The sequence below is a fragment of the Nematolebias whitei genome, chromosome 16 (genome assembly GCF_014905685.2).
Source record: "Nematolebias whitei isolate Nwh7 chromosome 16, NemWhi1, whole genome shotgun sequence".
Classification (NCBI taxonomy): domain Eukaryota; kingdom Metazoa; phylum Chordata; class Actinopteri; order Cyprinodontiformes; family Rivulidae; genus Nematolebias; species Nematolebias whitei.
The window spans coordinates 7,075,985-7,085,479 of record NC_056513.1 but is presented as its reverse complement, the minus strand read 5'-3'; the positions used below and the strand labels follow the sequence as shown (position 1 = coordinate 7,085,479).

General features: G+C 42.4%; 2 protein-coding genes across 3 annotated transcripts in view; both read right to left on the bottom strand.

Moving 5' to 3' along the window:
• pecam1b (platelet and endothelial cell adhesion molecule 1b) overlaps positions 1-1,945 on the bottom strand; it is a 28,641-nt gene extending 26,696 nt beyond the window's left edge. Inside the window, exons 1-2 of the mRNA XM_037690098.1 lie at positions 1,860-1,945; positions 1,761-1,784 (exon numbers count right to left, since the gene is read on the bottom strand). Coding sequence (XP_037546026.1) covers positions 1,761-1,784; positions 1,860-1,902 — 67 coding nt within the window. The 5' untranslated portion in view covers positions 1,903-1,945. The remainder of the gene's footprint in view (positions 1-1,760; positions 1,785-1,859) is intronic.
• A 2,265-nt stretch (positions 1,946-4,210) lies between these two features.
• rptor (regulatory associated protein of MTOR, complex 1) overlaps positions 4,211-9,495 on the bottom strand; it is a 196,939-nt gene continuing 191,654 nt past the window's right edge. For both annotated transcript variants that reach the window (XM_037689604.1, XM_037689605.1), the window contains exons 31-35: positions 8,396-8,523; positions 6,262-6,348; positions 6,067-6,183; positions 5,827-5,956; positions 4,211-4,761 (exon numbers count right to left, since the gene is read on the bottom strand). In XM_037689604.1, coding sequence (XP_037545532.1) covers positions 4,693-4,761; positions 5,827-5,956; positions 6,067-6,183; positions 6,262-6,348; positions 8,396-8,523 — 531 coding nt within the window. In that variant the 3' untranslated portion in view covers positions 4,211-4,692. The remainder of the gene's footprint in view (positions 4,762-5,826; positions 5,957-6,066; positions 6,184-6,261; positions 6,349-8,395; positions 8,524-9,495) is intronic.

Below are 9,495 nucleotides of genomic sequence, written 5' to 3'. Positions count from 1 at the left end.
AAAATATATATATATATATATATATATATATATATATATATATATATGAAACTTCTAATTGTTCAAAAACAAAGGTTTATGAGGCTCTACTAATCCTAAATATCTAGGGAAATTAAAAATGTACAATTAGGTCTGAAGAGAATAAAACCGTTTAAGGTGGATCAATAAGGGGGCCAACACTTTTTTTAACAGTGACTGTTAGCCCCCCCTGGCCCTTCCCTAGTGGCACCTCTGGATTCAATTCAATTTGTGGCTTTTAAAAGTCCAAACAGCCCTCTAGGAAAAAAAAAAAAATAATGTTACCCATGTGTGCCCGTTCATACTTGAACTAAAACGACATTTTCTTTCTGGAAATCTCGTCTCACAACAAAAACCGGAACCAAGAAAAGCGACGGGGAGCAGCCTGAATATATTTGTTTCATCTCGTTCAAGATTATTCTAAAATCAAAACCTCTTAGTGGCTTTAGGAAATAATTACAATACTTTCTAAAAACAAAACAGTCTGTTAGAGGCTCCTCCTTGAGGTTTTAATGCTGATGATCATTTCATCTTTAATTGCTCTAGTTTATTGATTTTTTTGTAAAAGGTTTTATTTTTTTAATATTTAACCGTCATCAAAAAATACTTTTAGAGATTTTAAAGCAACGTGTGTTTGATATAAGCATAATATTCTTGATTTAGGAACCAAAAATACAAGGGAATTAGGATTTATAAGCAAATTATAATAAAAATAAAACAATCTGCATGAGGGAGTGTATGAGGGGAATAAAAAAAAAAACGTACACAAACCCAACACCAAATATTTGAGACATACCCTCACCGGTCCACTCGTTAAGAGAAATAGCTAACGAGTCAATAAACGCAGCGACTTAATGCCTTTCAGCATCTCGGCTTACTGCAGTTCGATCCAGGCGTCAGAACAGGAGAGAAAGAGGATTTAAGTGAGATGCTTGTTGGTCTGAGTATTTCAGAAGCTGTTCTCCCACAAACATCTTCAGGAGACCAGGTGATGTTTTCAAAACTCTCTTTTTCCAAACTAAGAGTTTTCTGTGGACCCTGGTTGGAAGGAGGGGGTGATTTGAGCTCCGCTTGACTTTTTATCACCTCAAACTTTCTCCTCTGACCAAAACAAGTTGTTTTTTTGTCCACGCAGCTGCTGCTCGCTGGATATTTGTTCTGTTTTGGTCCATTATCTTTAAACGGTAGAGATGGTTGTGTAAAAATCCCAGAAGATCAATAGTTTCTTAAATCCATTTTCTTCCTTGCTCTGATGGAAGTCGATTTCTGCACGTCTACAGGCCCTAATTTATGCTTTTGTCTTTTATTCCTGAAAATAATAAATCTTCTAACAATCCACTATAATCATAGTATGTTTACGCGTTTTTCTTTTTCTAAAAGTGCAACTTTTGTCTCTTTAACAGACACAAGAATAAGATTTTATAACACGACAAAGCTACTTGTGAGCAGATATTAGTTAAATAAAACAGATTAAAGGTTTAACTTCCGGCTCGTCCATCAGCTCCCAGGTTCTGAGGCGTGGGACTCGGCTCGCCCGCAGGTTCCCACCTCAACTTTTCCACTGGCAGCGATCAGAACGCTCTGATAACGAGTTTCCACTCGCACAACGAGCGCACGACTCTTTCAGGTGGTTTTAGAGTCAAACAGTCGACTCAGAACAATTAAAGGATCGAATTAAAAATAAAACTTTCTGCCCCCAACTAATAAAACCTGACGGCTCAGTCCAGTCTGAGATTACTCACATGGATCCGCACTCGCTGGTCCCCCTGAAAAACAGAAAAGAAAGCCCCTGTTAGAATCAGTAAATAAAGCAGGAGGAGGTCAGAGGTCAGGAGGCTTACAGCTGCAGAGGAGCGAGGAGGTGAGCAGTAGCAGGAGGCCCATCCTGTCCGAACACCGAGGAGCCCGGCTGCCCTGCAGGGTGACAAGCTCCAGACTGAAGCTGGCTGCAGAGTGCACGAGTGGCGGGTTGTGGGTGGGAGCGGACACCAAGCTGGCCACTCGGCGGCGGTTATCACACCGAGCAGCCATCAGCTTGGCTTAATTTGACAGGAAGTGAGTGTTGTTTCCTCAGGATGTTCACACCGCCCGGCTCTTTGCTGCCGTGGAATGTCCTCCTCCACGGACGCCGTGCGAGCGGGAAATGGTAGTCACAATAACGCCGGACTGCTTGGGCACGCAGCAGTCAGGCCTTTGACCTTTGACCCCGACTGGCAGAGCCCGTGCAGCAAAAACTCGGCTTCCTTAAAGGCAGATCGACAAGTTACTGTGCACGGGTTTTCACTGACAGAAATCAGAGGCTGCTTCTTACAGGACATGATGTTTAATTATCTGAGAAACCAAACACAAACTTTACGCTAAAAGTGTTGGTCCATAAATAAATTTAAACTTTTTCACTTACAGTGCTCACGACAGTGAACATTATGTTTGGATTGTATGGATTACAGCATAAAACTCAACAATGTCTTCAAAGGCTCTTAAATAATCCCTCACACTGCCACCTTGTGGCTAACATGAGGAAGTGCACAAAATATTTCTCTTAAGAAGGCTGACAAAACCATGAATGTTTTTGAAATTAAAGAATGATAAACAAGTCAGGATTTTGATTTTAATTTCAGAATTTTGAGAAAAAGTAAAGTCTGAGAAGAGACATCAGTTTTTTTTTTTTAACTGTGGCCCTAAAATCGTTTTCTGTACATCCATGTCAGGAAAATGAAGCCAATTCTTCTGCAGCAGACGGATGTACATTTTACACAAGATAACATCTCAACACTGGGAATGAGACTTCCGCTAGTAATAATTTGATTTCAGAGATTTAAACTTTTAACAGCTTAAACAGGAACTTTTATTTCTGGATCTTTTTTTAAAACAATTTAGCTGCAAAAGATTTCTACAACATTATATTTCCTGTTATTCAATAAGTATAGATTTTTTAAAGAGTTTTGCAAACATTTTTATTCCTCTGGTATTTATTTAATTTGTTGCCTTACAACCTGGAATATAATTATTATTATTTTAAAATTGGTTAAATTATTTCTACAAAATATTTCAGATTAATAAAGGTACATGGGGAAAACTTGTTTAAAATAGTTCTATAAAAAAAACCCCTAAAAACTGGAGTGCACGTGTGTTTTCAGCCTCGTTTCTTCGGGTTCATCTAATCTGGACTTTTTGTTCGTTGTTCTTCACAACGTTTTCTCTGAGCTGTGTGGAGTGTTCCTTGGTCTTCATGATGGCTCTGTGAGAACACCTGTTAAATCTGTCGGCGCAGCGTTTTGAAGATTAAAAACATCTGAAGAAACGAGCCGTGACGCAGCGTGAAAAACACATTTCAGAACCAGAACGGATCAGGTGTTGGATTTGGTTTATTTCGTCTCTGCTCTTCTTCACAGCCAGCGAAGCCGTCTACAGTCTCACAAACAAACCTGATTGTTTTCAGTTTTTTCCTTCTTTCACTACGGCGACAAAGTCTCTTTTTCTTCAAATCTAAAATCTTAAAACTCAAAGCTGCAGATGAAAGTGGTTCTGGTGCCGAGGTTCGGTTTGGTTGAAGCTCGCTGAAACCCTGACGGGGGAGAACTGCGGGGATCTTTGACCTCCACTCCTTCTGCAGGGGGTAAAGAATAAACCAAAGCTGGGGGTCATGTGATGCAGAGGGGCGGGGCCAGAGGAGGAGCCAATCAGGTGCGTAGAGAAAACTGAAGAAATACGTCCGACAAAATGCACAAATTAAAATCATAAATTAGAAGGGAATAAATGTAAAAGAACCCGGAGGAGGCACGCTGTTGGTGATTCTGCACAACTTTAACAAAAACACCTCCAGAGCCAGACTCTGCAAAAGAACCGGTCCGATAAGGACCTGGCAAGTCCCTCACACCTCCAGCTCCAAAACCAGCAAACTCAAACAAAATCAATGAAAGAAAAATAAATAAATAAAAAAACCTGACAGCATTTAGACCTTTGTTTCTCAGAGGCCAGAAGGAACAGAAACAGGATTCAACTCCTCTGAAGGCGGTCTGAAAGGCCCGTTGGACCCTCCGGGCACCGATTAGCCTAATATTCAATCTGAGCTGCTTCCTCAAGAAAAATCATGAAGAGGAGCGTGTTTAGGGAACGGGAGCTGCTGCTTCCTGAACCAAGGACAGGCGCAGTTTTCACTGAAGAACACAACGAGGAGGCTCGGGTGGACGGCGAGGAGTACGTTTGGCACGTGGGGGTCGGAGGAGGTCTGCAGTTTAGGAGCAGGTGCGGGGTCTGCAGGAAAATAATCCTTCATCCCGTCTGCCAGACGACAACGTCGGGTCCTTCCAGGCAGAAACGTCTGAGGTGGCGCTGCGGACAGGTCCAGCGTGAACACCTCTGTCCACGCACAGGTGAGGTCAAAGTTCATTCAGGTAGTGATGCTCGCCGTGCAGCCGCCCCGATCGCTGCGTTCACTAAAACAGATCCCGTTCTTCTTCTGCTCTTTAAATACACAGACTCCAGCGCAGCCAAGTCGACAATCATTAGCTTCAGAAGAATAAACAATAATACTAATATAGATATTTATATGTTCGTATAGAGTCATTCTTAGCACGAGTTTTTGTCAGCAGCCATCTCTGAAACATTCAAGGGGGTGGGGGGCTGGATCTGTACAAGAGAAATGTCCTTTAGTGGGTGGGGGGAGCTGGTATGTTATCTGAGCCTCTTCTCTGCTGAGTAGATGGACATGTAGAAGTCGTTGCTGCCGACCGCCAGGTGGGGCTGGAGGGAGAGAAAAGAGGCGTTTACAACGTCCGGCGCTCGTTCACACGATGCTGATCTCATTATTTAGCTGCTAGAGACGGAAAAACAAAGTTTAAACTACAGAATGGGTCCGGTTCATTAATTATCATTAATGAAAGGTGCCTGAGCATTGAAGCACATTTAATTATAGATGAAGAATCTGCAGCCTGGTTGAGAAAATGATGCGTCGACTTTTGGAAACGTTGCGTTGCACGAAGTAGACGTTCTCCCATATCCAACAACGGGATTTTGGTTAAACCCAGCCCTGTTCGGAGCTCTGCAGCTCAGACGGACTTCACTGCAGAACCTTCATTTAAAGTTTCAACGTGCCACAAAAAGTTGGACTTTAAACGCCTGAAGTAGCATTTTAAAACCCTTCACGGTTTTTACACAGTCGCAGTTCAGGTTTGACGATTTTACCTCAGAATGTTCAGCTCTCAGTGGATGATGTCACGCTTGAGATTTAGAAAAATTAAAAAATTTCAAACCTTTTGTGAAGAAACCTCTTACTCCACAAAGGTTTTAGTTAAATGCACATATTATAAATCAAAAAATGTTGTCCTCTTTCATGCAGCGAGACTCTCCCTGCTGTAGGACTTCAGATTTACTCTCGAATCTTCACAGATTACAGAAAGCGCACTCCCAAAGTTACACACCGGATCAATTTTGAGAAAATTAAAGGATTTTAAGTGCGCCTTATAGTCCGAAAAATACGGTAACTGTGCTCCCATCAGTCTTCTGCTGCTCATTTTAAAGATCTGACACTTTTTTCCCGCACGGCGACAGTTTGTTTGTTTGAGGCTTATTTTTCAGTCCGTTTCTCTCTGTCTCTCTGTCAAGGAGTGAGTCACAGGTGTGCGGTTACCACGGTGACCCTTACGTTACACATTTAATCACGGCTCTAAATGCTTTTCTTCTACATCAAAGCGACAGCATTTTCTCTTTGAGTTTTGTTAGAATTTCAGGCTTTTCTCGAATTAAAACAAATAAAAATAAAGCGACAGATTGAGCTGAGGAGCTCACGCAGCTCGGAAGCTGTTTTACCCAGTAAGGATGGAAGGCTAAACAGCTGATGGCTCCGATTCTTTGTCCCATGAAGCCGTCGTAGTATTTGATGTTGCTGATCACGTCGCCGTTAGTGTTGTAGACGGCTATGAACTGGTTCATCGACCCGCTGCCAAGAAACAAACGTGGAGGTTAGTTGGTCTGAGTCAGATTTTAGGTGCGGAAAACATTTTATTTAATTTATAAGGAAAAAGAAAAAGTCATGTCCAACCGACTGACCAGGCGAGCAGGTTGGCCTGAGGGTGGATGTCCAAAGCCGTTAAGCCCTTCACGGTCTGCAGGACGTTGATGGAGTCCGGCGCTCGAGGCTCGAAGAACCGAACGTCTCCGTTGACGCTGAGGAGAAGAATCAGAGTCGGTGCGAGCAGGACAAACGGCCGCGAGTGAACGTTAGCGGGAAGGAGACGCGTCTACCTGACGCTGATGATGTTCCCGTCCGTTTCTTTCTGCAGGTGAGCTTTAACCACCCAGGCTCCGTGCTCCCTGTAGGTCATCACCCGGCTGCAGAAACACAACAAGGCAACGGGTCACTCTGCGTCCTCAGACCTCCATACACCCCGACCGATCGTCTACTGGGAACTGTGGAGTCTGTCGTAGATTCTTCTTTGTTCAGGACAAAACAAGCCTCACAAGATAAGCTGGACCTAAGTGTTCTTCTTTATTCTTAAAGAAGGTTCTATTCTTATCCATCAGTTTTCCAAATTCACAACTGAAATGCGTGAAGTTACGAGACTAAAACCGGATGCCGAGCTGTTCATTTAGGCACGAGTGAGTTCAACAAGCGACGGCCAAACACATTGTGAGCTCGGAACTTCTACATCTTCAACCATCGGGTCGAGGAGGCAACAGATCCAGGAGACAAACCCAGACCTCCCCCTCTCCAGCTCCTCCAGGCTAAGATGTCCCCAGGCCAGAGAAGATGCACAAACCCTTGAGCGAGTTCTGGGTCTTAGGGTGTAAACCTCCAAAGGGAGGCGTCCAGATCAGACGAACGACCTCAACGGACTCCTTTCGGTGCAGAGGAGCAGGGGCTCTACCGGAGCTCCTCATCCCAGACCCCCTACGACGGAAGCTCATTTTGGCTGCTTGGATCCAGGATCTGGTTCGATCATGATCCAAAACCTCATGACTGAAGGTGAGAGCTTTGAATGTAGACGAACCAGTAAATCCAGAGCTTTGCCTTTCGACTCAACTCTTTCTTCAACATGACTGACCGAAGCAACACCCTCATTACTGAGGGCGAGGCCCCATCCTACCACCACTCATCACTTGAGCTCCTCCATCCGAGGTAAAGCTCCTTGGATGTGTTGAAGAACCAGAAAGAAGTCAGGATTCCTTGGTCTGTTAGAACCAGTCCGTCTGTGCAAGTGTTTGTTCTTCAGGTGGTTCAGAGACGATCCTTGTCCGACACACGACTGCTCGTACAAATCAGAAACAGGTAAAAAGCTGCTAGGGAGCAGGAAAAGAAGAAGACTACAGAGGATGTGATGAAGGAGGATCTGCAGGAAAGATGGAGGCAGACGATCTGCTGTGGAGCAGCCAAAAGGAAGAGGAGGAGGAAGCTCTTTGGCAAATGTTTCTAATCAGAAGTTTTTCTATTTAAGCTTCAAATTTCCATTAAAGCAGAGTTCTGCTTTTGGTCATCTGTAGAAACTCCGTTTGATTGTTTTAATAAAGACGACATTTCTCAACTACAAACGCCGGTAATATCTGGAGAGTTAGAGAAACTGGTTTACTTCAGGACCTTCAAATTTACGATGAATAAAACTCGCATGAACACCTATGCAGTTTTTAAGGTTTCTGAAGGACAAAGAGGTTTAAGTCCTAGAAAAGCAATAATTTAAGTTGAACTGAGCCGTCAATGTCTTATAAAAACTTTATTTTTTTTACATATAGCTTGGTATTTTATTAACAGTCCAAATAAAACAGCTCCACCTGCAGTACAGGTGAGCCACCACCAGGTGGCAGCATGTCACCATGACTAAAGAACCCAAGTTTCCTCACAGAACACTGACCCAGTCCACTGTTTAACAGCACATTATAAATTATAAACACCACAGAAAGAGCACCTGAACTGTTTAAAAACATATATAGGGGACATATATCTCTCATCGTCTAAAAACACAAATAAAATATTTATTTACAAGGTGAGTTTACAGCTCGTACGACACATTTTCTGTTTAAAATACAAACTGTAAACACGTTTCTTGCACCCAGCGTCATGTAGTTTCTGCGAAATGTGACTCCGTGCCGCATAAAAAACACTAAATTAATTTTTTTAAAAAGATTTATGAACCATTTGGTGGTTGAGATGCTTTATTTAATCACAAAGGGACCGAAATTAAAAATAAGTTGTGGCAGCTGAAGGCATCCATTAAAACAAAGACAACCCCAAAGGGAGATTTTAGCACTTTAAATAAAACAAATATAGATTAAAGAGGCGAAGAATGTAGGACTCGGCTGTTTTAAATAAAACACGTCAGGGAAATTAAATCAAAGTCAAAACCAGTTGAATTTGTTGGGAAAATGTCGAGGTGAGAAGTTTTACCATTCGTTGGGGCCCATCCTGCGGTCAAAGACCCGAACGGATCCGTCCCCCAGACCGGCCACGATGAGCGAGCGCTGAGAGTCGCAGGAGAGGCTTGTCACGCAGCTGTCCGCTCCAGTCGGGATGTCCTGGTACCAACACAGAAACCGGGTCGGTTCACTTTACATCATCAATCCTGCACGCTCATGGTGGACTCAATATGCAGCCAGGGGCCATTTGTACCCGAATTAAAGCCATCCATCATGACGACAATTAGAACAACGAGGTCAATTAAACATGAACAACAAGAAGAAATCACACTGAAGAGACTGAAACACATTTAATCCGTTCATTCAGACGGACAGGCAGCAGCGAACGGAGGAGAAAACTGTCAGTTCAAAATTTGATTCTGGACTCTGTTTTTTATTCAACACATTAACGTGAGATTATCCCGAGTTTCATCACAACTTTCTGCAAGTTTCAGTTAATTATTTTACTTCCATTCACATTCAAATCTAAACAGAATCATTTAGAAACCTAAACCAGTTTCAGGAGAAAAAGACAACAAAAATATATATATTTGTTTTTGAGAGGAAAAACGAAAGACCGAGCTGTTGCATGATGGGGCTTGTAGTTTTGTTACAGACACCCAGAACAATCGAAGGTCGACTGCGCAGCAAAAATTATAAAACGAAAAACAATCCACAGAAGCGACAAATAAACAAACGTACAAGCGGTTATTAAATACGTTTAATGAAACCCTGAGGCCGCAGGTTCAAACCCAGGTTGTGTCAGGAAGGACGTAAAACCTAAATTTTCTAATTTGAACAAATTTAGTATTTTTTACAGCGTTTTTTTTTATTTTTATTTACAGTGTTTGTGTTGCCAGGTTAGAAAATCTCTGTATTCATTGAAACAAAAAAAAAAAAAAAAAAAAAAAAAAATTGTGTCAATTTGAAACCAAAAGTCCCCACAGTAAAATAGACAAAATGAAAATATGTCATGTAGACTTGTGTAAATATGACCTGTGAGCACTCTGAAGGAGTAACAAGCTTCTGGTGGTGAAATGGAGAAACTGAGCATACAGCAACTGTTGCCTGAATTCATCACCAGTCTGAGCT